Source organism: Macaca nemestrina, chromosome 5 (genome assembly GCF_043159975.1).
Source record: "Macaca nemestrina isolate mMacNem1 chromosome 5, mMacNem.hap1, whole genome shotgun sequence".
NCBI lineage: Eukaryota > Metazoa > Chordata > Mammalia > Primates > Cercopithecidae > Macaca > Macaca nemestrina.
This window is the reverse complement of record NC_092129.1, coordinates 106024324-106050583: the sequence shown is the minus strand read 5'-3', so window position 1 is coordinate 106050583 and position 26260 is coordinate 106024324. Positions and strand designations below refer to the sequence as shown.

Below are 26260 nucleotides of genomic sequence, written 5' to 3'. Positions count from 1 at the left end.
ATGCTTGATCTTCAACAAATGAGAAATTGATAAGTCAAATATACAGTCAGCCATCTGGCATTCCATACATGTTTTCATTGACTTGGGAGATCATGGAGTTATACAAAGCAGGAGTAGCACAATGTAAGAAAATGGCATGTTATAGAAATATTTATTTCTTTTATTTTAGTTATCTATACTATTGATAGCAACAAATTTATCAGAAATTTTCATTTTATTCAGCTATCTGAGGTTTAGAAAGAAGTAATTCGATAGTATTTACTTTTTTTTGCCCAATCAAAGCTGCTGGGCATTGAGGAACTGTTTCAGAGTAGGCATAGTTTTTTCCTTCACATAAGTCAAAGCCACTAACCACCGAATTAAACATTTGCCGAGTTTGGTTTGCAGCACCTTGATTGATATAGATTCCTTCTTGCAACTTCCTTTGAGCCTCCGAGACTTACTGTGTCATTATAGACCCCAACTGCCTTTAAAAGATAGGAATTTCAACATCCTGCATTTTAGTCATCATTTGGATGAATGACTTAAATTATCATATATTTCAGGAATATTCATTTTTTTTCTGCTACCTGAGCTAAACTGTGTGGTCTGTGTGAAATTATTATCTTATGACATATACACTATTTAATAGTATTGAATTTGAGAAAGTCGGTTCCAAATATCAAATAGTTGAGTAGAAAGTAGAAAAAGACAATCCAGTTGCTGAGAATGGGGAAGGAAAAATATGTGATTTCTAAATCCAAGGAAACTAGCTCCCCTTATCTCATGTATCCTTTCAAACTAAACGTATGTTAAATCCTGTTAGTGTGCCAGGTAAGTAAGTGCAAAGCACTGACACTCCTCCTCCTTGTCCTTTATGGACCTCAGGCTCATCCTCTTTGTTCCCAGCCTGGCTTACTGTCACTCTCTCCAGCATTCCTGTCAGTGTCCACATGGATGGTCTTTTCAATATTCTGGCTTCTCAGCTTCTTCTCCTTTTCTTCTCTGGTGATCTTATCCTCCATCCTACATCGAGCTTTTCATTCTTACAGCCATACTCTTGTCATTAGCAATAACAGCGGTCTCTCCATAATCTCAGTTTGAAGCACCCTCAACTCTGATTAGCACTTTGAATCTCTCTCTAGCTGACTGCTTCTAGTACTTCCATTCCAACAATCTTTTGACCCTATTGATTCTTAAAAGCCATGGATTTTACCACCTTGTTGCTGTCTCTCATTTCCCTGATTACCTTTCTTTCTTTCACACCCAGTTTAAATTCCATGTCAATATTTCCTTGGCAAAATCTACTTCTAGTTAAATCCGTCTCTCTGTGTGAATCCTGAGCTGAATGTCACTGGAGCAGTGGCTAACGTCTGCAATCCCAGCACTTTGGGAGGCTGAGGTGGGTGGATCACCAGAGGTCAGGAGTTCGAGACAAGCCTGGCCAACATAGTGAAACCCCATCTCTACTAAAAATACAAAAATCAACCGGGTGTGGTGGTAGGTGCCTGTGATCCCAGCTACTTGAGAGGCTGAGGCAGGAGAATCGCTTGAACCCAGGAGGTGGAGGTTGCAGTAAGTAGAGATGGTGCCACTGCACTCCAGCTGGGTGGCAGAGCGAGACTGTCTCAAAACAAACAAAAAAAACAAAAATCCCAAAACTCTTGACCCCATATTCCCCTCTAGTGACTGTTCCCTTTCTCTTCTCTCTCCTTCTCTCTCTCTCTCTTTTTTTTTTTAAGACAGAATTTCACTCTGTTGCTCAGGGTAGAGTGCAGTGGTGCCATCTTGGCTCACTGCAGCCTTGACCTCCTGTGCTCAAGTGATCCTCCCACCATAGTCTCCTGAGTAGCTGGGACTACAGGCACTTGCCACCACACCCGGCTAATTTTTTTATTGTATTTTTTTGTAGAGATGGCGTTTTGCTATGGGGTCTCAAAGTCCTGGGCTCAAGTGATCCTCCGAAAGTGGTGGGATTATAGGTGTGAGCCACAGTGCCTTGCTGCTTCTCTCCTTTTTCCATGTAATTGTCATTACTCATTGTCTTCAGTTTCTCTGCTTCTATTCTCTAGTCTCACTTGAAGTTACTGCAATTAAGCTTTTTTTTTTTTTTTTGCTCTTCTCTCTCTCCTACTTTGCAGAAATGGTCATGTTAAGGTCACCAATGATAAAATCCTCAGCCCTCATCTCACTTTTTAATAGCAGTATAGATACAAGTTAATCACTCTTGGAAACACTTCCTTTTGGGACAGCACATTCTCCTTGTGGTTTTCCTCCAAACTCTGGCTTGTTTTCCTTCTCAACTTGGCTAATTATGTCTCACTTGCTTGTCTTGTTAACATTGGAGTATCCAGGCTACAATCTTAGATCTCTTCTTTTCTCTCCATTTAAATTTACTAGGTAATCTCATCCCATCCCTTGTTATTAAATGCTGTCTTTATGCCGAAGACTTCCAACTTATATCCAACAGTCTAATTGATAGCTCTACCTGAATATCTGAGGGCATCTCAAAGTAAACATCTCCAAACCTGAGCTGCTGATCTCTCACCCAACATGATTCTTCACAGTTTTCCCTTTCTCAGTTACTGGGAACTCTGTCCTTCAGGTTACCCAGGCCAAAAGACTTTGAGTCATCCTTAGTATTGCTGTGACTCATAGTGCACATGCATTTCATCAGCAAATCCTTTTAGCTCTATCTTTAGAATATATCCAGAGTCTCACACCATTTCTCCACCTTCTCTGCTATTATGCATTGTTATCTCTTACTGGGATTATTGCAGTATCAGATAATCAATCTTGCAGTATCCATCCTTGCTGTTGACAGGCTCTTCACCAAATACCAGTCAGAGGGATCCTGTTGAAATGCATCTCAGAGAATGGCATGACCTTGAAAACTTCCTGTTTTCTCACTCACCTGCTTTCTGACTCATGGTCTCAGTAAAAGAGGGTTTACAGTGTCCTCCAGGGCCCTGCCTGATCTCTGTCATCTCCCCATTCCATCCTTTAACTCCTTGACTTTATCTCCTACTACCCTTTCTTTTACTCTAGACCAGGCAATCTGGACTCCTCGCCCTTCCTCTGATGTGTGAAACATTTTCTTACCCAATGGTTTTTGTACTTGATGGTCACTCTGCCCAGAATATCTATTCTCTCAGATACATGCCTGGTACACATCCTCATTTATTTAAACCCTTTGCTTAACTGTCACCTCTCCGTGGGGTCTTCCCAATCTCCTTACTTAAAAATCATGGTAGTTTCCCTCCCTTCATCACCTACTCCCCTGGTTCATCATCTGACAATCTAAATATTTCCTTCATTTATTTTGTTTTTATTGCATTTCCTCTGACTAGATTGTAAGCTTCATGAGGATGTAAATGTTTTCCTTTTGTTTGCTGCTGTTAGGAAAGTGTCTGTATAAAATTAAGTGCTTTAAAAACATTCATTGAATAAATATATGAATTATTATAGTCTTTTCAGTGTTATAATTTTTCTATTACACATAAGAAATGGAGCCTTAGAGTGTTTAGTAATCCATGGAGATAACACTTAAACCCAGGTCTGTCTTGGCTCATAGCGCAGTCACTTCATGTATTTATTCATCTATCAGGATACTTACAGGGTACTACAGGAACTTTACACTGGATGAATTGCATTATAAGATAGAGGAAGTCATCAATATTGTGCATCTTATTTGTGTACTTCTCCTCAATCAGCATCTGGGAGAAAATAGAAACAGATTTTTTTTTTTTTTTTTTTTTTGAGACGGAGTCTCGCTCTGTCGCCCAGGCTGGAGTGCAGTGGCGCGATCTCGGCTCACTGCAAGCTCCGCCTCCTGGGTTTACGCCATTCTCCTGCCTCAGCCTCCTGAGTAGCTGGGACTACAGGCGCCCGCCACCGCGCCCGGCTAATTTTTTGTATTTTTAGTAGAGACGGGGTTTCACCGTGGTCTCGATCTCCTGACCTTGTGATCCGCCCGCCTCGGCCTCCCAAAGTGCTGGGATTACAGGCGTGAGCCACCGCGCCCGGCCTAGAAACAGATTTTTAACAGTTTATGTTGAAGCACTTTTGCTACCTCATAGAAACTTGTCAGAGAGACTTGTTAAACTCTTTCCTCAAACCAAACATGTTTTGGGGTAAGAGAGTTCTGAGAAACTCATTTTATTCTACTTTCTATTGGCAACGAGGCTATAATTTTTTCCGAGATGAAAAATATCTGAATCCCATGAACTAGCAAGGAATCAATAAGAATGCTGCTAGTTTGGTTAAGGTGGTTCAGGTATTCCAGGGCTGTGAATTCCATGGGAGACAGCTGGAATTTACATTCATTTTCTACCACTGAGTTGTTGGTTCAATGGAATCATAGTTTTTCAAAGATTATCAAGCTACTCACAGTCAAATAGGGAATTGATGAGGAATAGAGGTCACAATTTCAGAAGATAGTCGCAGATCATGATGAGTATGAATCATGCTTTCAGTTTCTGCAGCTGCTTATAGCGTGGCAAACTACAGGATGTGTCTGGTCGGCATTTCCCAACACCTGCCCCATGTTTCATTCATATTCAAAGGAAATGATTGAGCTAAAACTGAATTCTGTATATGAAAAGGAACTGGTATCCTTGGATTATAGAAATGAAATATGAATACTAGGTTTCTCCCAAAACATTTGGTTACATGGCCAGACTGTGGGTATTGTCTTTGTCCACCCAGAATCCTGAAATTAGAATTTCTAATTAAATTCTGGCATTAGCTGAGAGGTGGTGAAACGTCAAGTGAAAATTGAATTATACGCTAATAAAATTGTACCTAGTGGTTCATCTAAAGGGTTTTTAGACATCTAAATGGATCGTCTAAAGGGTTTATCAAACTTCTGTAATTTGAAGAGTCTCAAACTCCAAAATCTGCCTCGTTGTTGATGGGCACAGCTGTTTTAACTGGCAGAGATTATTTGCTGCTGGGCTTTTGGAGTGCCCTGTAGGCACAGGTGTTGGCAAAGATTTGATCAGTTTATGCACAGATTTTGGGGCTCCTCCATGCTGTGCCCTTCCTTTAGGGATTCTGTCTCTCAATTTTCAACCACTGGTAGCCCCCGACTATCTTCTGACACCTCAGATCAACCAGACTGAGTCTACTTGTTTGAATTTTAGCTGTCCCAGCTCATAGACTGGGGAGTCCTTTTGCAGGACAAGCCTTATGAATGTCATGGTCGTCCACTGGGCTTAATTTCTTTCAAAAGTCAACACTCCAGTTTATGCCTCCTTTTGGTCCTTCAATGCCTTTAAATAGTTGTTTGTTTTATTTTGTCCAGAGTTTATAATCATTAAATGTGGGAAGGATAGTGTGAAAAAGGCAACTCTGACATTGTGTTCAGAACCTCAATAAGATATTTTGTATAGTTTTTTTATTATTATTCAATTTAAAATACTACTTTCTAATTTTCATTATAGTTTCTTCTTTGAGCTGTGAATATTTAACCATATATTAAAAAAAAATTCTAGCCAGGCATATTAAGTACTTTAAAAACATTCGTTGAATAAATGTATGAATTATTGTAGTCTTTTCAGTGTTATAATTTTTCTATTACACATAAGAAACGGAGCCTTAGAGTGTTTAGTAATCCATGGAAGTAACACTTAAACCCAGGTAGCTCATGCCTGTAATCCCAGCACTGTGGGAGGCTGAGGTGGGAGGATCACCTGAGGTCAGGAGTTCGAGACCAGCCTAGTCAACATGGTGAAACCCCGTCTCTCCTAAAAATACAAAAATTAACTGGTTGTGGTGGTGGGCGCCTGTAATCCCAGCTACTCAGGTGGCTGAGGCAGGAGAATGACTTGAACCCAGGAGGCAGAGGTTGCAGTGAGCTGAGATTGTGCCATTGCACTCCAGCCTGGGTGGGTGACAAGAGCAAAACTCCATCTCAAAAAAAAAAAAAAAAAATTCTAGCATAAGAATTTTTTGTATCATCTTTTTATTGATTTCTAATTTAATTACACTATGGTCAGAGAATATATGTAATTTTAATCCTTTAAAATTGTTGAGATTGGATTTGTAGTCCAGTATAGGGTCAGTTAATGTCAGTGTTTTCTGTTTACTTGAAAAGGATTTGTATTCTTTGCTTTTGGGTGCAGTGTCCTTTGTATGTCAGTTAGGCCATGTTTGTTGAACATGTTTAAATCATCTCTATTTTTTACACTCCCTCCTTTTTTTCGTATGCCTTTTTTGTCAGTTTTTCAGACTAGTACATTAAAAAATCATTTCCCACTGTGTGGTGAATTTGTCCATTTGTCCTTTTAGTTGTGTTACCTTTTTCCATTTATTTGGAGCCCATTGTTAGATATTGATTTAGTATAGATTTAGAATTATTTATTTATTGTGAATTGAACCCTTTAACAGTATGCATTTTCCCTTCTATCTCTGGTATGCTTTTTTTCCTGAAAGTCTACTTTGCCTGCTATTAATATAGTGACATCAACTTTCTTTTGTTTAGGTTTTTTATTGTCTATTTTTTCCTTCTTTTTTTTTTTTTTTTTTTTAAACAACCTTTCTTTGTCTTTATAGTTTGTGTTTCCTTTCAAATAGTTGGGTTTTTCTTTCTTTTATACTAGTGTGACAGTTTTTATTTTCATTGAAACATTAGATTACTTACAATTAATATAATTATTAATTGGATTTAAATAATTCACCATACTTTTTTTTTTTTTTTTTTAATAGAGTCAGGGTTTCACTATGCTGGGCAGGTTTTTCTTGAACTCCTGGCCTCAAGTAATCCTCTTGCCTTGGCCTCCCAAAGTGCTAGGATTACAGGTGTGAGCCACTGTGGCCAGCCATACTCTTTATTTTCTGTTTCCTTTACCTGTTCTATACTTCTCCAATCCATTATTAATTTACTGAATTTTTAAATGTATTATGCATGACATTACTCTCATTTGCCACATTAACCTTTTTTTTCTTTTCTATTTTAAGGAAAAGATAGAGTTTTTAATACCCCATTGTGTGAACAAGGAATCGTTGGATTTGGAATTGGAATTGCAGTCACTGGAGCTACTGCCATTGCAGAAATTCAGTTTGCAGATTATATTTTCCCTGCATTTGATCAGGTAAGTGAATGAATATTTCTAAGGTTGTTCAGTCCATGAAATACTGAAATATTGCCACTACCCTTCCACCCACCCTTACCTGCATTCTAGGAACATTTTGTTACCCTTTTACTAATGTATTAGAATTGTAATTTTGTTATGAGCATCTATTTAAAGATCTAATAGAATAGTTTAAGCAAATAGATTGAGGTTGGGTGAAGTGGCTTACATCTGCAATCCCAGCACTTTGGGAGGCCAGGGTGGGAGGATCACTTGAGACCACGAGTTCAAGACCAGCCTGGGCAATGTAATGATAATGAGAACCCATATCTACAAAAACTACAAAAATTAGCCCGGTGTGGTGGCACATACCTGTCATCCCAGTTACTCTGGAGGCTGAGGTGGGAGGATAACTTAAGCCCAGGAGTCTGAGGCTACATTGAACTGTGATTACGGCACTGCACTCCCTGGGCAACAGAACGAGACCGTTTCTCAAAAAGAAAGAGAGAAAGAGAGAGAGAGGGGAGAGGGAAGAGGAGAGGGGGAGAGAGGAAAGAAGTGAGGAAGGGAAAGACGAGACCCTGTCTCAAAAAGAAAGAGGGGAAGGAAAGAATGGAAAGACAAGACCCTATCTCAAAAAGGAAGGAAGGAAGGAGGGAGGGAGGAAGGAAGAAGGAAGGAGATCGGAAGGGAAGGACTCTTTGTGCCATACCCTTTCTTTCTTTCTGCCCCTCAGATCGTTAATGAAGCTGCCAAGTATCGCTATCGCTCTGGGGATCTTTTTAACTGTGGAAGCCTCACTATCCGGTCCCCTTGGGGCTGTGTTGGCCATGGGGCTCTCTATCATTCTCAGAGTCCTGAAGCATTTTTTGCCCATTGCCCAGGAATCAAGGTATGTTCATTTATGTACTTTATTTGATTTCTATTTGATGTTTCCATTTTGGTTCATTCTATTAATATCTATGCTTATCTAGAGGAAAGAAAACAAACAGGATTCTTGGAATTTATGTGAACTTAACTGTACTTAAGAAAGGGAGGTTAGCAGTTCTTTTAAGTATGCTATCCAATGCCCAGTTTTACAGAAAGTTCTTTTTGAAGGAGGACTGGTTTTATAAACTCTGGCATTAATTAATTTTATAGACTTCAAAGAGTAAGACCAAGAACATAGTTGGTTTACCTCCCCTCTCTTTCAAAGCTTTATATTTCTCTCTAACTTAAGTCTTTCTCACTTAACTGATGATGGGGTGATTTTAATAAATCTTCTGTTTAGTCTGTATTTACCTCAAAGTCAGAGAGATAAGACTTTTGCTTTTAATCTATTTCTCACTTGTTAAAAAGACTGAGAGAAGACTGTTACCTAGATTTTTTTTTTTTTTTTTCTGTTTAAAGTAAGGTAATACTTGCTCAACCAATTAATTTTGAAGCATCTCCTTTTTATAGTCTGTCCTTCACAAAAGCTTAGGTCTTTTGATGGCAAAAATATTTTGAGTATGTTAAGTCTTAATTTTTTATATTATCTTTTCTGTTTCTGTTTATTGAGTAAGCTTTTCAGGGGATCATTATGGAAACCCATAGATGTGTGAATCCAGAGATGTATATTTGTTTTTTGATCACATGAATTGATTGTGAGCGTGTGTCAGTGTTTTATTCTTATTTTCTTATTTGTTTTTTTCTGCCAGATCAAAGTTATAAGCTTATCTTAGTTGAGTAGATGTTACCTGATTTTTTAATGTGAGCTAGAAGTTGTAGAGTGGGAAAGAAGCCATGTGTGAGGCAAGTTATTTTTGTGCTTGAGCTAAACATTAATTTACATTTAATATTTAAAACATTATATTGTTTTTAAGAACAGATCTTTTCTGTCTGTCCCCTACCTTCTCTTTTCCTCCTTCATTTTCTTTCTTCCTCTTCCTTTTTCCTTTTTTTTTCAGCTGAAATGAAAATATACATAAAGTATAAAAGGCTAATATGAAGAAAGCAGATGAAGGGAAATTAAAAAGTAGGAACATAAGATAAAGACATTATGTGATGTGGTTATTAATGTGTTCAGAGGTCCATTTACAGAAAATAAAATAGTGACATTTTTGCTGCTCTTTTATTTTTAAAATAAAACCCTTCAATAAAAATGGCATAAAAGTGGCTTTGAAAGCCAAATATAGTTTGCCTCAGGGAATCTTGAGTCTTTGTGAGAAGTTCAGGTTTATTTTAATAACTTCCTGTATAATATTTGTCTTTAGACAATTATTTTATAATCATTTAAAATTAGGCAAAGTTCGTGATTTAAGGCAACAAGAGATAGAAGAGAAGAGCTTGAGCTTTGGTATCAGTAGGAATTGGGTGAGACTCTCTGATCAAGCAAGTAGTATGACCTTAGGCAAGCTACTTGTTCTCTCTTAACCTCAGTGTCTATTTCTAAAATGAGGAAAATTATAATAGCTACCTAGTGGGGTTGCTATGAACAGATGAATTAATTCATAGAGTGTTTGGCCAAGTTTACACACGTACTTCCTACTGTCATTGTCATCTTCCTCATCATCACCCTCATTCTCGAGAAGGTCCTGGAGCCCTTTCCTGGGAGTGCAAGTGTGGACTCTCCACACTTTTCTTTTTGCTTTGCTATAACTGGACACTATGGTGCCTGGATCATAAAACTCAGTGGATTAATTTTTCACTTATGAAATGAAGACCATATTTTTTTTCGTGGGAAAGAAGCAGATTTTGACATGTTAAAACTGGAGAAGAGAGTTGCATGTACTTTGAAAGTAGAAGCAGATTATTAGTAGAAGAGATTTCTTTATAGATAAACACAGGTAGATATTAACAATATTACAGTTTTTGCTTTGATGAATGATCTTTGCATATTCTTTTTACTTTTTTATATAGGCAAGTTCAGCTTCTTAAGAGAAGAGTAGTATCTTAGTTAACAGAACATGGTAGGCATCCAATAAATATCTGTTGAATAAGAGGCATTTTTATTTTTATATAATATAAACTTAAGTGATAATTAGGCTTAAAATAACTACCCAATATCTATTTCTAATTAGTAACAATTGGTTATTTAAAATCAGTCCTTCTTAGAAGCGAGTTTACTGGGATATATTTTTACTAAAATTGTCTTAAAAAATCTGTTTTTGCAGGTGGTTATACCCAGAAGCCCTTTCCAGGCCAAAGGACTTCTTTTGTCATGCATAGAGGATAAAAATCCTTGTATATTTTTTGAACCTAAAATACTTTACAGGGCAGCAGGTAAAGGTTTTCTTTATTTTATATTTGTGAATATCTTTATATACTTTGTTTTTTTTTATAGCTCCAAAAGTTCTATCTTTTTTTTCCATGTGGTTGATTTATATTTTCCTTGTAGAAAGAATCTTGATTTCTTTTTTGGTATTTAGTTTGTCCTCAGGTGTAAATTTTATGTTTGGGAAAAATTCATCTAGCCATTTTATATTTTGATTGTAGAAACAAAGAGGAATTGTGAAGTGGTAGCAATAATAAAGCGACTATGTTTAACTACATAGTAGGTGCTTAGGAAATATGGATTGAACAGAAAAGTAAATGAGCTCATTTTACTAAATAGTATATGTTTCCTTTTAACTAAAGTGATCATAAAGGTCTTCCTTCATTTAAATCAGGATACCTTTGATTGTGAAGGAGGTGCTGTTAACAATTATGTTGTGCTATCAGGTCTATGCTGGGATGATTGTGTAAAGCAAACTGAGATGTTTGGTCATCCTCTTTTTAGCTCAAAATCCTGATTTTATAAAAATACATCCGTAACTGCTAATTTCTTCACTGTAATGGAAATTTTAAATAGCAAATGATTTGTTCTGTCTAAAGCATTTTAATCACTCCTGGAAGCTTCTTTCTCACTCTTCACTATGGACCCGTTCTCCCTACACCAAAATCAGCCACTTTCTGATTGTCGTCGGATTAGGTATACATGGTTTTGGGCTACATATAAATCCATGCACACTGCATATGTTCTTTTGTGTCTGCTTTCTTTTCCTCAACCTAATGCTTTTGAGAGTCATTCATGTTGCTTGTATCAGTAGTTTATTCACTTTTCGTTGCTGAGTAGTAGTCCGTTGTATGAATATCTATTGTTCATTTCTATTACAATAATATTACAGTTTTGTACAATATTAGAACATTACTACTTAGTAAGGAACATTGTCATTATATTGGATGAATATTCATTGTTCATTTCTATTACAATAATACCTTACAACTATGTACAATATTAGAACGTTACTACTAAATAATGAACATTGTCATTACATCATTGTTCACTGATAGTATTACCACTACTAAGTAATAACAATTTTTCTTGTTGTTATTATTTTTCTAAGTATTCTAGTCACTAGGGAAAGTAGCTTGCCCCTCTTCATCAAGCTAATTTTTTGTGAATAGCATTAGCATATTACAGTTATGTTTCTGGAGCCAACCTGCCAATAAATGCTTCTTGGCTGTGGGGAAAAGAACATCCCAAAATCTGAGGCATGTACAGTATTGTTCAATAAGTAGCATTTCATTGTAGTAATAGATCACAGTTAATTCATGGCCCTTGCAACTGGGCTTCTGTTTCAATGTATCCATTCCCCTGTGATGAGTTTTTCAAAGTGGATGTGTCATTTTACACTTTCGCTGGAGACTTTTCAGAGTTCCTGTTGCTCTTAAGTTTAAAAACAGATTTTAAATTAACTCTAGATTTATATGGACTCTATTATGGTCTGTATCCCATTATGTAATAAAAATGAATGTAAGAATTTAAAATTTTGAAGTGAATAGGAAAATATCAGTGATATATTGTGAATAGCTTTTTGATGAAAAGGATTTCTAGTACTTTGGATATCCTGTGGCTATTATATTTGTAATGCCAGCCAGCTGGTATGGTCAATCAGTAAAGAAATTTTGCAGTATTTAATAAATGGCGACTGAGTAAGAAATGTTTGAAAAAGTAATATTAACTTAGCTGCAAAATTTGAAACCAGAATTGGTCAGGCAAATAAACTTACAGGATTCCAGCTAAGAGAATGCACTTGAAAAGTTTGTCCTAAGCTTGGTCCTGGGAGAGATTATGAAAGACCCTGATGAGGTTCAGTGTTCGAAAGGTTTCCAGAAGTTTCCCCAATAATTTAAGACCTTTTATTTATGGAATGGTATCTCAAACACATAAATACATTTATGAATTATATAATTCCATAAACTTAGATATGTTATGCTAATATAAGGCCTTAAGTAATATGGAAATTTATTTCCCTCTAATATAAATGTCTAAGTTGGCAGTGCAGGGCTAGTGTGATAGTTCCTTAGTCATCAAGGTACCAGGCCCCTTCTCTCTGGTTGCTGTGCTGTCTTCAACATACAGTTTTCCGTTCCTGGTCCTAGGTAGCTGTACCAGCTCCCAATATCACATATGCATTTCAGCTACCAGGAAGGGGGAAGGAGGAAAGGAAAAGGTATTCTCCTTCTCTTTAAAGAATAACTTGAAGATTGCACGCATTAAATTTCACTTCCCACGGGTCACACCTAATCATATGGCCATGACCACACCTAACCACAGAAGAGGCTGAGAAAGCTAGTCTTTGGCTTAAGTGCCTAACTAAAAATTTAATTATTACACAATGACAGGAAATGGATATTGAGGGACAACTACCAGTCTCTACCACAATTACTTACATGGTTTCCAACAGAAGCTATAAATTTTAAGGAGGGGAAGAGATCTGTTTGAAATAATTCAGCTGTTTACCCTTTGACTCATAGTCTACTTCTAGGGATCCATTTCGGAGATACATTGGCAAAATTTGGAAGAAAATGTTACTGGTCACTGCAGTGCCCTTTAAATGAACAAGAACTGGAAACAACACATTTGCCCATCACTAGAAGATTTTAGGTTAGTTGAATAAGCTACGCTCCATCCATCTGATGGGTCACACTGCTTTGTTTAAAGAAAGGAGACAGATCTCTTTATATTGTGGTAACAGTCAGGGTTTGATTGTAGAAGCAAAACTAGAAGAAGCAAAATTGGAAGATATAGGAAATATATTCTAAGCATCTGACCATTTGCAGCTGTAAAAACTAGTTAAACAGTCTAAGAAAGATGGTTGCTTCTGTGTTTGGTGCTATAACCTTAAGTCCATGGGGAAGACTGTGAGGAAGGGAAGATAGAAATAAAGTAGGGGGAAACAAGAATAAAATAGAACTTGCTACAATGGATTGGAACTTAGGTCCATCTCTCACCACCTCCAAGCCTTAGTGTAGGAAAAACGTTGGCTGCTAGGAGACCAGGTAGGCAGCTGTTTGAATAGCCTGTTTATGTGATGTCGTGGAGAAGGCCTGAATTAGCAGAAGGAAATGGGTTAGAAATTTTTTTAGATTATATGAAATATTTGGTGTCTAAATGAATTTAAGGAGGGGAAAGGAGAAGGAGGTGTTAAGAGTAAGTGTAGAATAAGATTTTCTTTTCTGGTATTAATGGAGGAATAGTAGATTAGATACCCTGAAATAAATGGTGTGTGATTGTGTGTGTGCTGATTTTAAATATATATAAATGTCTAAGTTGGCAGTCCAGGGCTAGCGTAATAGTTCCTTATTCAGCAAGGTACCAGGCCCCTTCTCTCTGGTTGCTGGCATGAAAATGAGAACTCTGCAGAGTTCAAAAGCAAAGTGGAGCTCAGAATGATAATATAAACAGATGATGGGAGAATTGATAAACTGGAAGATAAAACCAAAGCAATAACCAGAATATATTCTAGAGAGATAAAGAGAAAGGAAAGAGAGGTTGAATGTAGAGGGATACTGAGAAGGTCTAAATACTTCTAAGGAAACAAACGTGAGTGTATTTCCTAATAATATTCATCAGCAAAATGTCGCTGACAAAAAAAGTGATTCCCTGGCATATTTTTGCCACTTTGCCTCATCAGAACTAAACCAGTGCAGTAGGAAATATTTCAGGGAAACATCAACTACTGCCTGCTTTTCCCTCCTGCAGTACTATCAAGGTAGAGATGTTATTTTCTCAAGTCTGGAGTAGTAGTCCATATATAATCTCTAAAATAAAGTGGGTAAAGGATACTAGGTAAAGTGTTCCTTAGGAAGCTAAAGGTAGGCATCAGAAAGTTAACTTGTCAACTTTGAAAAGAATTTACCTGTAGTGTATAATTTTAATCTGTATGCATATCATTTATATTACTAAATCCTGTTTAAGAATGATTCACTTACAGAGGTAAACACAAGGCTTTTGCTTATGGTTGCAGTGCAGAGCTCTCACTCACTGGTTAATCTGGGCACCTCTGGGTTTCTTCTTTTCCTTGTAGAACATACTCTTTCCATGCTTACTGCCCTTATCTTACCCAATGTGGTTCTGAAGGGGCTGACAGTCATCTTATCGACCTCCCTGATCTCAGGACATGGCCATGTGCCTCAATCTCAGCCATTCTGATTTCTTTTCTGGGATTGTCTGTGTGGAGTCAGAATTTAACTTTCTATGGGTGGTTTGCCAGGGATGACGGGAGACTGGGGCTCCAAATTACTCTTACTCCTTTAAACTTCCTTTGATTAGTAAGCTTTTTTCACATCTCTCCATTTAATCTCATTTTAAGTTTAACATACTTTGAGTTTCAGTCTCCTGTAGATTTTACTAATATAATAGATAATTTTGACGAATGCATGATCTTGGCTAGAGAAGAGATGCCTCTTTTAAGATGAAAATATCCTTCGTTAATAGCACAACAAACTGCAGCTGTCATGATTTAACATAGGTACTTCTTTTGTCTTAGTAGGTGAAGTAGGAACCCCTTCTATTTACTCATAATCATATTTCATAAGGTTGCTGAGAGGATTTAAGTGAGATTATCCATGTGTGTATCTGCCTAGTCTTTAAGTGTGCTAGACACTGGGCTATCTTGTGTAGACATGGGGACTATGTCATTTAATCCTCACAACCAGCATATCGGGTCAATTCTGTCATTATCACCATTTTATAGATGAGGAACCTAAGGATTAGGGAAATTAGACAACTTGTCCAAAGTCACACAGCCAGGATTGGGTATATTTAGGACAGATAGTGACTTTAAGAAACTTGCTCAAGCTCACAGAAATAATGAGTGATGGATTTAGGTTTTAAACCAAGACATTTTGACACCAGAGGCTGCTGTCTTTCTAATACTACGCTATTTTGCATCCCACCTAATTATTATTGAATAGAGGACATAAATGAAATATAACTTCCTCCAGTGTCCTAGTTTCATGTCAGGAAATAGTTGTCTGGATTTTAAAAGTTTCCCACATAATTAAAATGATCTTATTTTTTATTTTTCAAAACAGGGTCTCCCTCTGTTGCCCAGGATGGAGTGCAGTGGTGTGATCACAGCTCATGGCACCCTCAACCTCCTGGGCTCAGGTGATTCAGCCTTTGAAGTAGCTGGGACCACGGGCATATGCCACCATGCCTCGCTAATTTTCGTATTTCTCAATTTTTTGGGTTTTTGAGAAACTCCATTTTTGAGTTTCTCCATGTTGCCCAGGCTGATAGAATGATCTACTTTTTTTTTTTTTTTTTTTTTTTTGAGACGGAGTCTCGCTCTGTCGCCCAGGCTGGAGTGCAGTGGCGCGATCTCGGCTCACTGCAAGCTCCGCCTCCCGGGTTCACGCCATTCTCCTGCCTCAGCCTCCCGAGTAGCTGGGACTACAGGCGCCCACAACCGCGCCCGGCTAATTTTTTTTTTTGTATTTTAAGTAGAGACGGGGTTTCACTGTGGTCTCGATCTCCTGACCTTGTGATCCGCCCGCCTCGGCCTCCCAAAGTGCTGGGATTACAGGCGTGAGCCACCGCGCCCGGCCAGAATGATCTACTTTTTAACTGAATAGAAATATATATAGTTGGCACTTTTTATCTGTGGGTTCCAGAGCCATAAGTTTAACCAACCACAGATTGAAAATATTTGAAAAAATAATTACACTGAACATGTACAGGCCTTTTTCTTGTCATTATTGTACTGAACATGTACAGGCCTTTTTTCTTGTCGTTATTCTCTAAACAATACAGTATAACAGCCATTTACATAGAATTTACATTGTATTAGGCATTATAAGTAATCTAGATATGATTTTAAGGATAAGGGAGGTTGTGCATGCGTTCTAAGCAAATCCTATGCCATTTAGATCAGGGATCTGAGCATCCATGAATTTTTGTATCTTCAAGAAGTCCTGGCCGGGCGCGGTGGCTCAAGCCTGTAATCCCAGCACTTTGGGAGGCCGAGGCGGGTGGATCACGAGGTCAGGAGATCGAGACTATCCTGGCTAACATGGTGAAACCCCGTCTCTACTAAAAATACAAAAAACTAGCCAGGCGTGGTGGCGGGCGCCTGTAGTCTCAGCTACTTGGGAGGCTGAGGCGGGAGAATGGCGTGAACCCGGGAGGCGGAGCTTGCAGTGAGCCGAGATCACGCCACTGCACTCCAGCCTGGGAGACACAGTGAGACTCCGTCTCAAAAAAAAAAAAAAAAAAAAAAAAAAAGAAGTCCTGAACCAATCCTCCCTGCATACCAAGGGATGACTGCACCATTCATAGCCATGCTTTAAGGTAATACATCCCTATGTAGTATATAGTCCAAGGTTTGAATATATATATATTGCATTAATTTCTCCATTGGCATAGGATTAATTTGCTTCTTTGAAAGTTATAAAAACTACATGTCACAGTCTGGTCTGGTTACAGGTAGGGGGTTGGGGAACCTTTGCACCTTGTAATCATTAGTCATTAAGGGATCTAGTCATAATGTTCCCAGATAGAGGCAAAGACAGCTGGGAAACGTAGTCTTCCTGCATTTGGGCGAGAAGAGATGAGGTCGTTTGGCACCTGTGCAGCATTGTGCCAATCACAGCTCCTTTTGATCTCTCTGACTCCATCATTTCTGGGCCTGATCTCTCTGACTCCATCATTTCTGGGCCTGTGCTCATAAACTGCTCTCTGTGCAAACCTCTGTGCTGTGGTGACTCTCCCACATGTCCAGCCTTTAGAAATGATTTCTTTCAATTCAGCCATTAACTTTATAAATTGTACAGATGAAAATGAAAATAAGTAATACATTCTTTATGCAGCAGTTTTCTTGAATTTTATTTCTCTTTATTTTGAATATGCAATCAATATATATAAAACTTTAGGTTTCCTGAATGTGGAAGGAGAAAGTAACCTAATAATATTTTCAATTTCCTGATTATTTATTGTAATTATGACATTTGAGTGCAGTGAATCTTTTTAGAAATGGAAGAAGGACATTTAGAAAAGGTAGATAAGGCAGAACAATCTAGCTGGTGTAAAATGTACAAAATAGTGATGATTCAAAAAGAGAGTGAGTCAGTGTGACATTATCACATATAAGCATCTTGTGAAGAAGATATTCTTTAATGCCTTTTGGACTTTTGATTTTACTTAATTGAATGACACATGATGTCGGTGATATTGAAGTAAATATGACTTTTATCTGTGATTCTTCTAGTGAGAAATCAAGACAGACTAAAAGACTAAAATCCTTGTATTGTCTGTCTTGTTTCTAGGATTTCTGGATAATCCAAAAATAGGTAAAAATAAGACATAATGATATTGAGGAACTTTTTTAGCAGATGCACTAATTGTATATGAATTCATATATTTTGAAGAGAAGAACATTATTTAAAGTAGCTTTTTAATGGTAGAAGACTTAAAATATTTTTGCCAAGTATCAGTGTTCATAAAGAGAGAAATTAATATTTTGTATTTTACGTTAAGCAGATTAATTTGTGCAGATTAGTATATTTAATACTAGGTACACTCACAAGAGTAAGTTGGATCCATTAATGGGAGAAATTGAATTCATTTGTTAGATTTTTGAATTAGTTTCTAAATTGAAATAATACTTGTACATAATTTAAAAAGTCAAATAATAGCTTCTAATAAAAAATAGCAGTTCCTCACCTTACCCTTCACCAAATCCATGCATCTTTCCCTACAAGCAACAACTTTTTTTTTTTTAATTATACTTTAAGTTCTACAGTACATGTGCACAACGTGCAGGTTTGTTACATATGTATACATTTGCCATGTTGGTGTGCTGCACCCATTAACTTGTCTTTTACATTAGGTATATCTCCTAATGCTATCCCTTCCTCCCTACCCCCTCCCCACAATAGGACCCGGTGTGTGATGCTCCTCTTCCTGTGTCCAAGTGATCTCATTGTTCAATTCCCACCTATGAGTGAGAACATGCGGTATTTGGTTTTCTGTTCTTGCGACAGTTTGCTGAGAATGATGGTTTCTAGCTGCATCCATGTCCCTACAAAGGACACAAACTCATCCTTTTTTATGGCTGCATAGTATTCCATGGTGTATATGTGCCACATTTTCTTAATCCAGTCTGTCACTGATGGACATTTGGGTTGATTCCAAGTCTTTGCTATTGTGAATAGTGCCTCAGTAAACATACGTGTGCATGTGTCTTTATAGCAGCATGACTTATAATCCTTTGGGTATATACCCAGTAATGGGATGGCTGGGTGAAATGGTATTTCTAGTTCTAGATCCTTGAGGAATCACCACACTGTTTTCCGTAATGGTTGAACTAGTTTACTATCCGACCAAAAGTGTAAAAGTGTTCCTATTTCTCCTCATCCTCTCCAGCACCTGTTGTTTCCTGATTTTTTTAATGATTGCCATTCTAACTGATGTGAGATGGTATCTCATTGTGGTTTTGATTTGCATTTCTCTGATGGCCAGTGATGATGAGCATTTTTTCATGTGTCTGTTGGCTGTATGAATGTCTTCTTTTGAGAAATGTCTGTTCATATCCTTTGCCCACTTTTTGATGGGGTTGTTTGTTTTTTTCTTGTACATTTGATTGAGTTCTTTATAGGTTCTGGATATTAGCCCTTTGTCAGATGAGTAGATTGCAACAATTTTCTCCCATTCTGTAGGTTGCCTGTTCACTGTGATGGTAGTTTCTTTTGCTGTGCAGAAGCTCTTTAGTTTAATTAGATCCCATTTGTCAATTTAGGCTTTTGTTGCCGTTGCTTTTGGTGTTTTAGATATGAAGTCCTTGCCCATGCCTATGTCCTGAATGGTATTACCTAGATTTTCTTCTAGGGATTTTATGGTTTTAGGTCTAACATTTAAGTCTCTAATCCATCTTGAATTAATTTTCGTATAAGGAGTAAGGAAAGGATCCAGTTTCAGCTCTCTACTTATGGCTAGCTGATTTTCCCAGCACCATTTATTAAATAGGGAATCCTTTCCCCATTTCTTGTTTTTATCAGGTTTGTCAAAGATCAGATGGCTATAGATGTGTGGTATTATTTCTGAAGGCTCTGTTCTGTTCCATTGGTCTATATCTCTGTTTTGGTACCAGTACCATGTTGTTTTGGTTACTGTAGCCTTGTAGTATAGTTTGAATTCAGGTAGCGTGATGCCTCCAGCTTTGTTCTTTTGGCTTAGGATTGTCTTGGCAATGCAGGGTCTTTTTTGGTTCCATATGAACTTTAAAGCAGTTTTTTCCAATTCTGTGAAGAAAGTCATTGGTAACTTAATGGGGATGGCATTGAATCTATAAATTACCTTTGGCAGTATGGCCATTTTCAGGATATTGATTCTTCCTATCCATGAGCATGGTATGTTCTTCCATTTGTGTCCTTTTTTATTTCACTGAGCAGTGGTTTGTAGTTCTGCCTGAAGACGTCCTTTACATTCCTTGTGAGTTGGATTCCTAGGTATTTTATTCTCTTTGAAGCTCTTGTGAATGGGAGTTCATTCATGATTTGGCTCTCTGTTTGTCTGTTACTGGTATATAAGAATGCTTGTGATTTTTGCACACTGATTTTGTATCCTGAGACTTTGCTGAAGTTGCTTATCAGCTTAAGGAGATTTTGGGCTGAGACGATGAGCTTTTCTAAATATACAATTATGTCATCTGCAAACAGGGACAATTTGACTTCTTCTTTTCCTAACTGAATACCCTTGATTTCTTTCTCTTGCCTGATTGCCCTACGCAGAACTTCCAACACTATGTTGAATAGGAGTGGTGAGAGAAGGTATCCCTGTCTTGTGCCAGTTTTCAAAGGGAATGCTTCCAATTTTTGCCCATTCAATATGATATTGGCTGTGGGTTTGTCATAAATAGCTCTTATTATTTTGAGATATGTTCCATCAATACTGAATTTATTGAGAGTTTTTAGCATGAAGGGCTGTTGAATTTTGTCGAAGGCCTTTTCTGCATCTATTGAGATAATCATGTGGTTTCTGTCTTTGGTTCTGTTTATATGCTGGATTACGTTTATTGATTTGCGTATGTTGAACCAGCCTTGCATCTCAGGGATAAAGCCCACTTGATCATGGTGGATAAGCTTTTTGATGTGCTGCTGGATTCGGTTTGCCAGTATTTTATTGAGGATTTTTGCATCAATGTTCATCAGGGATATTGGTCTAAAATTTTCTTTTTTTGTTGTATCTCTGCCAGGCTTTGGTATCAGGATGATGTTGTCCTTGTAAAATGAGTTAGGGAGGATTCCCTCTTTTTCTATTGATTGGAATAGTTTCAGAAGGAGTGGTACCAACTCCTCCTTGTACGTCTGGTAGAATTCGGCTGTGAATCTGTCTGGTCCTGGACTTTTTTTGGTTGGTAGGCTATTAATTATTCAGGCAACAACTTTTAAGTCTTTTGGTTGAAATAGTTGAACTCCAGACTTTAAGAAATGCATTTTATCTATAAATCATCCAGTCTTAGGTATTCTGTCCTAGCAAAACAAAATGAACTAAGACAATTAGGTTTGCTAAATGTCAGCTGGATCTTTAACTACAATGAAGTAGTTCTGATACCCTCTTGAGCTTAATTTCTTCTTTTTAGATTGAAAATGTATACAACTGCTGAAAATCAGATAATTTTATTTTGTTGTACACAATGTTATAATTTAGGCATTGGTTTACAATGGCTTACCTTATTTTCTTAAAAAGATTTATTTTTCTCATTATAAAGATAACACATACTCTATCTGTGAGCCATCGATGCTTAACAAGCCACTCCTAAAACTTAGTGGCTAAGTCAACAACGTTCTTTATATAGCTCATCTGTAGGTCAGCATTTAGACTGGGCACAAATCAGCAATTCTTGGCTCCCTCATAGGTCTATAGTCAGTTGCAGGTCAGGTGTGGATTGGATTTGCTGATCTTAGTTGGGCTATTTCACCAGTTATGGCTGGTAGGCTTTGGTCTATCTGTCTCTCTTTTTTTTTTTTTTTTAGGCGGAGTCTCGCTCTGTCGCCCGGGCTGGAGTGCAGTGGCCGGATCTCAGCTCACTGTAAGCTCCGCCTCCCGGGTTTACGATTCTCCGGCCTCAGCCTCCCGAGTAGCTGGGACTACAGGCGCCCGCCACCTTGCCTGGCTAGTTTTTTTTTTTTTTGTATTTTTTAGTAGAGACGGGGTTTCACCGTGCTAGCCAGGATGGTCTTGATCTCCTGACCTCGTGATCGGCCCGTCTCGGCCTCCCAAAGTGCTGGGATTACAGGCTTGAGCCACCGCGCCCGGCCGGTCTATCTGTCTCTTTATCACCCTGTGGGCTAGCTCAAGCTTGTTCACCTGCTGGAAGCACAGGTTGTAAGGCCCTTGAAGCATAGGCTTGGAGTTGACATACTATCACTTCTGCTATAGTATGTTGGCCAAAATAAGTCAGAAAGTCAGCCCAAGTTGAAGAGAAGGACAAATAGCATCTCTTCATGGGAAAAGATGCATACTCATATTGCAGAAGGATGTGAATACAGGAAGATTTAGATTGTATCTATTGTTTAATCTTTTATATATGTTTGTACTGAAAAGTACAAACAAAGATAAAGGGAACCCATAAGTCCATCCTCTAACTACTGTTGAGTTTTTGTTGTATATACTGTAAGACTGTTTTATATACACTTTTAAACGTATATTGTTAATCAATTTATTTCAGTTTCTATTTGATTACAAGTTATGTTTGTTTATTTCATATTTATTCTTTTATGAAGTGATCAAGTAGATTTCTATTTCGTTCTTAAAATTGAATGGTAGCATTTGTTGTAAATTTATAGTTCCAGATATCTAAAGCAAGCAGGACTTCAGCTAATAGGCAATTATTCTATTTTGTGATGAGAAGGCCCTGATTTAGTATTGAGTAGCAAGAAGAGTCAAAAGGTGTTTAGTCAACTGACAGTGCAGTTGCCTTTGAATTTGTTTGTATATCTTCTGTGACTGACTTAATAAACTGAGCTATTCATGGAATAGGACCCAGTGGAATTTTCTTATACTATGGTATATTCTTAATATTATTCACTTTTCAGGCTAAGTTTGACCATAAGCAGGTACCTATTTTTGATCATTAGCTTTAAGGTATTTACATTCTCAATGACTAAGCTTAAGCTATGTGGTAGAGTGATTTATTTTTGTTCCTGAATAAAATTTTAATACCACGAGAGTCATGTGCTTTCTTTGTAAAAAGTTCCAGCATCACAGAACTACATAGCATAATATAGTGAAAGTTCCCTTTCCCTACTGCCTCATTTTGAACTCCTTTCCTTAAGCCTTTTTCTATGCCTTTATATTTACATACATATGTGAATATATAGAATACATTTACTGCCATGTAAACAGATTTTGTGTGTGTAACATAAAAATATTGTGTTATAAACATTGTTTTGTAACTTACTTTGCAAATTATTTTCTATCCATTTAGTCAAGTATGTGAGTGTATAAAATGTACACACACAAATAATACAAAGAAGAGCATGTTACAAATATTGTATAACTTGCTTTTCTTACCAGTATATTTTTGGTATATTTCTGTATCTATTCACATAGGCTTAGCTGGTTTTTATATTTATAAAACCAGATTTGTTTTATAGTCATAAAATTTCTTCACATGTACCTTCATATGTATCCTTTCCCTATTATGGAACAATGAGTTACTTCTAAATTCTGGTGATTTTAAACAATGCTGAAGAAAACATCTCTGCTTATATATATATGTGTATGTAGAAGAAGAAAATTACGCCTGTGTTCTTTATTGTAAAAACTCTACAACCTGTATCTCTTAATCCCTTTCTTACTTTCTCTAAGGCCCATATATTCAGTTTAGCCCTGAGTAATGCATGATTGATGAAGCCAGATGCTGTGTGTCTAAACTGCAGTTAATAAAAAGCTGTGGAAGGATAGGGAATCATTGCCACAGGTACTGCAGGGAGGCAAGACTCAATAAAGTAACTATTTGTTACTGAAATCTAAAAATGAAAACAGGAAATATTTGTCAGACATTTAACTTGGTAATTGTAAGAGTGAAAACCTTGTGTTTTTATTCACTTGTATATCAGAATTTGCCATTTTTTAATTAGAAGAGTTAATTTTTTAAGAGCAGTTTTAGGCTCACAGCGAAATTGAGAGAAAGACACAGAGATTTTCCACATACCTACTGACCTCAAACAAGCATAGCCTTCCCCATTGTCAACATCCCCATCAGAGTTGTACATTTTTTACAATTGATGACCTATGTTAACACATTGTCATCACTCAAAGTCCATGGTTTACATCAGTGTTCACTCTTAGTGTTGTACCTTCTATGGGTGGTATAATGACATGTATCTACCACTGTAATATCTTGCAGAGTATTTCCACTGTCCTAGAAATTTTCTGTGCTTCATCTGTTTGTCTCCCCTCACTTCAACCCCTGGCAACCACTGGCAACTGTATCCATAGTTTTATCTTTTCCAGAATGTCATATAATTGGAATCATACAGTATGAAACCTTTTCAGATTGGCTTCCTTCACTTAATAATATGTATTTAAGGTTCCTCCGTGTCTTTTCATGGCTTGATAACTCATTTCTATTTAATGCTGAATAATACTCCATTGTTTGGAAGTAACACAGTTTATTCATTCACCTGCAGAAAAGTATCTTGGTTGCTTCTAAGTTTTGACAGTTATGAATAAAGTTGCTATAAACATCCATGTGCAGGTTTTTGTGTGCAAATAAGTTTTCAACTTATTCATCTAGTAGTAATTGTTTTATAAATTTGGGAGCTCCAGTGTTAGGTGCATATTATTTAGGATTGTGATATTTTCCTGTTGGAGTAGTCCTTTTATCATTATGTAATATCCCTCTTTGACTTTTTAAATTTTTGTTGCTTTAAAGTCTGTTATGTCTGAGAATACCTACTCCTGCTTGCTTTGGTTTCCATTTGCATGTAATATCTTTTTCCATCCCTTTACGTTAAGTTTATGTGAGTCCTTATGTGGTAAGTAAGTCTCTTGAAGACAGACAGTAGATACTTGGTTGGTGGATTTTTATTTATTCTGTATCTTTTAAGTGGAGCATTTAAGCCATATACATTTAACATTAGCATTGAGATGTGAGGTACTGTTTTATTTATCATGTTGTTGCCTGAATACCTTTTTTTTTTTAAGTTCTCTTTTTTTTTTATAGCCCTTGTGAGATTTATAATTTAGAGAGGTTCTATTTTGGCATATTTCAAGGTTTTGTTTCAAGATTTAGAACTCCTTTTAGAAGTTCTTGTGGTGCTGGCTTGGTAGTGGAGAATTCTTTCAGCATTTGTTTATCTGAAAAAACTTTCTCTCTCCTCCATTTATGAAGGTTAGTTTTGCTGTATACAAAATTGTTGACTGATAATTATTTTGTTTAAGGAGGCTAAAGATAGGACCCCAATCCCTCTTGGCTTGTAGGGTTTCCACTGAGAAATCTTCTGTTAATCTGAGAGGTTTTCCTTTATAGGTTACCTGATGCTTTTGCCTCACAACTCTTCAGATTCTTTCCTTTGTCTTGACTTTAGATAACTTGATGACCATGTGCCTAGGAGATGATCTTTTTGCAATGAATTTCCCAGGTGTTCTTTGAGCTTTTTATATTTGAATGTCTAGATCTCTAGCAAGGACAGGGAAATTTTTCTCTATTATCCCCTCAAATAAGTTTTCTGAACTTTTAGATTTTTCTTCTTCCTCAGGAATACCAATTAGTCTTAGGTTTGGTCGTTTAACATAATCTCAGACTTCTTGGAGGCTTTGTTCATTTTTCTTTGTCTTTCAGTTAATTCATAAGCCTTGTCTTTGAGCTCTGAAGTTCTTTCTTCTACTTGTTCTAGTCTGTTGTTGAAACCTTGCAGTGTATTTTTTGTTTCTCTATGTGTGTCTTTCATTTTCAGAACTTGTGGCTGTTTTTTTCTTTATGATATTTATTTATCTGTACACCTTTTCATCCATATCCTGTATTTTTTTTTTTTTTTTAATTTTCTTTAAGTTGTTTTTTTACCTTTTCTGGTACCTCCTTGAGTACCTTAATAATCAACCTTCTGAATTCCTTATTTGGCAATCAGAGATTTTTTCTTCATTTGAATCTATCATTGGAGAGCGAGTGTGATCTTTTTGGGGTGTTAAAGAACCTTGTTTTGCCATATTACCATAATTACTTTTCTGGTTCCTTCTCATTTTGGTAGACTGTTTCAGTGGAAAGATCTGGAACTCAAGGGCTGCTGTTCAGATTCTTTTCTCCCATGGGCCGATCCCTTGATGTGACGCTCTCCCCTTCACCTGGAGATGGGGCTTCTGGAGAGAGCTGGACTGCAGTGATTGTTACTGTATTTCTTGCTTTAGCCACCCAGCGGGGCTACTGGTCTCTGGGCTGATGCTGGGGAATGTCTGCAAAGAGTCCTGTGAGGTGATCTGTCTTCATATCTCCTAGCTGTGGATGCCAGCACCTGCTTCAGTATAGGTGGCAAGGGAGTTAAGTGTACTCTATGACAGTCCTTGGTTGTCGTTTTGTTTAGTGTGCTGGTTTTTTCAAATGCTGGTTATGCCAGCAGTGAAGTTGTTATGTGGCCAGACTTAGAACCTCTGGTTAGCCAGGATGTTGTAGATGGTGGAATTAGCTGTTTTCTCCTTTTTGGAGCAGGATTATTCTGTTATGTCCTGAGTTTGTTGGCCTCTAGCCAGGAGCTGGTGCTTTTAAGAGAATGCCAGTTGTGGTGGTAGAAGGGGGATGTAAGCTTGTTCTTCGTTGGCCAGGATGAGTACTTGGGTTCCTCAGGCAATGGATGGGGCCCTGGATGGGGCCTTAGAGTTCTCAAGAGTTTATGTATTTTGGCTTGGGCTACCAGGGTGGGTAGTGAAAACCCATCAGGTGGGGACAGGCCTAGGCAGGTCTGAGCTCAGACTCTTCTTA

At 37.4% G+C, this 26260-nt stretch overlaps 1 protein-coding gene across 8 annotated transcripts in view; it reads left to right on the top strand.

Annotated features, from left to right (window-relative positions):
- LOC105495599 (branched chain keto acid dehydrogenase E1 subunit beta) overlaps nt 1-26260 on the top strand; it is a 267316-nt gene that overhangs the window by 51737 nt on the left and 189319 nt on the right. For all 8 annotated transcript variants that reach the window (XM_071096811.1, XM_071096812.1, XM_071096814.1 and 5 more), the window contains exons 4-6: nt 6940-7073; nt 7789-7944; nt 10187-10295. In XM_071096811.1, the coding sequence (XP_070952912.1) occupies nt 6940-7073; nt 7789-7944; nt 10187-10295 (399 nt within the window). The remainder of the gene's footprint in view (nt 1-6939; nt 7074-7788; nt 7945-10186; nt 10296-26260) is intronic.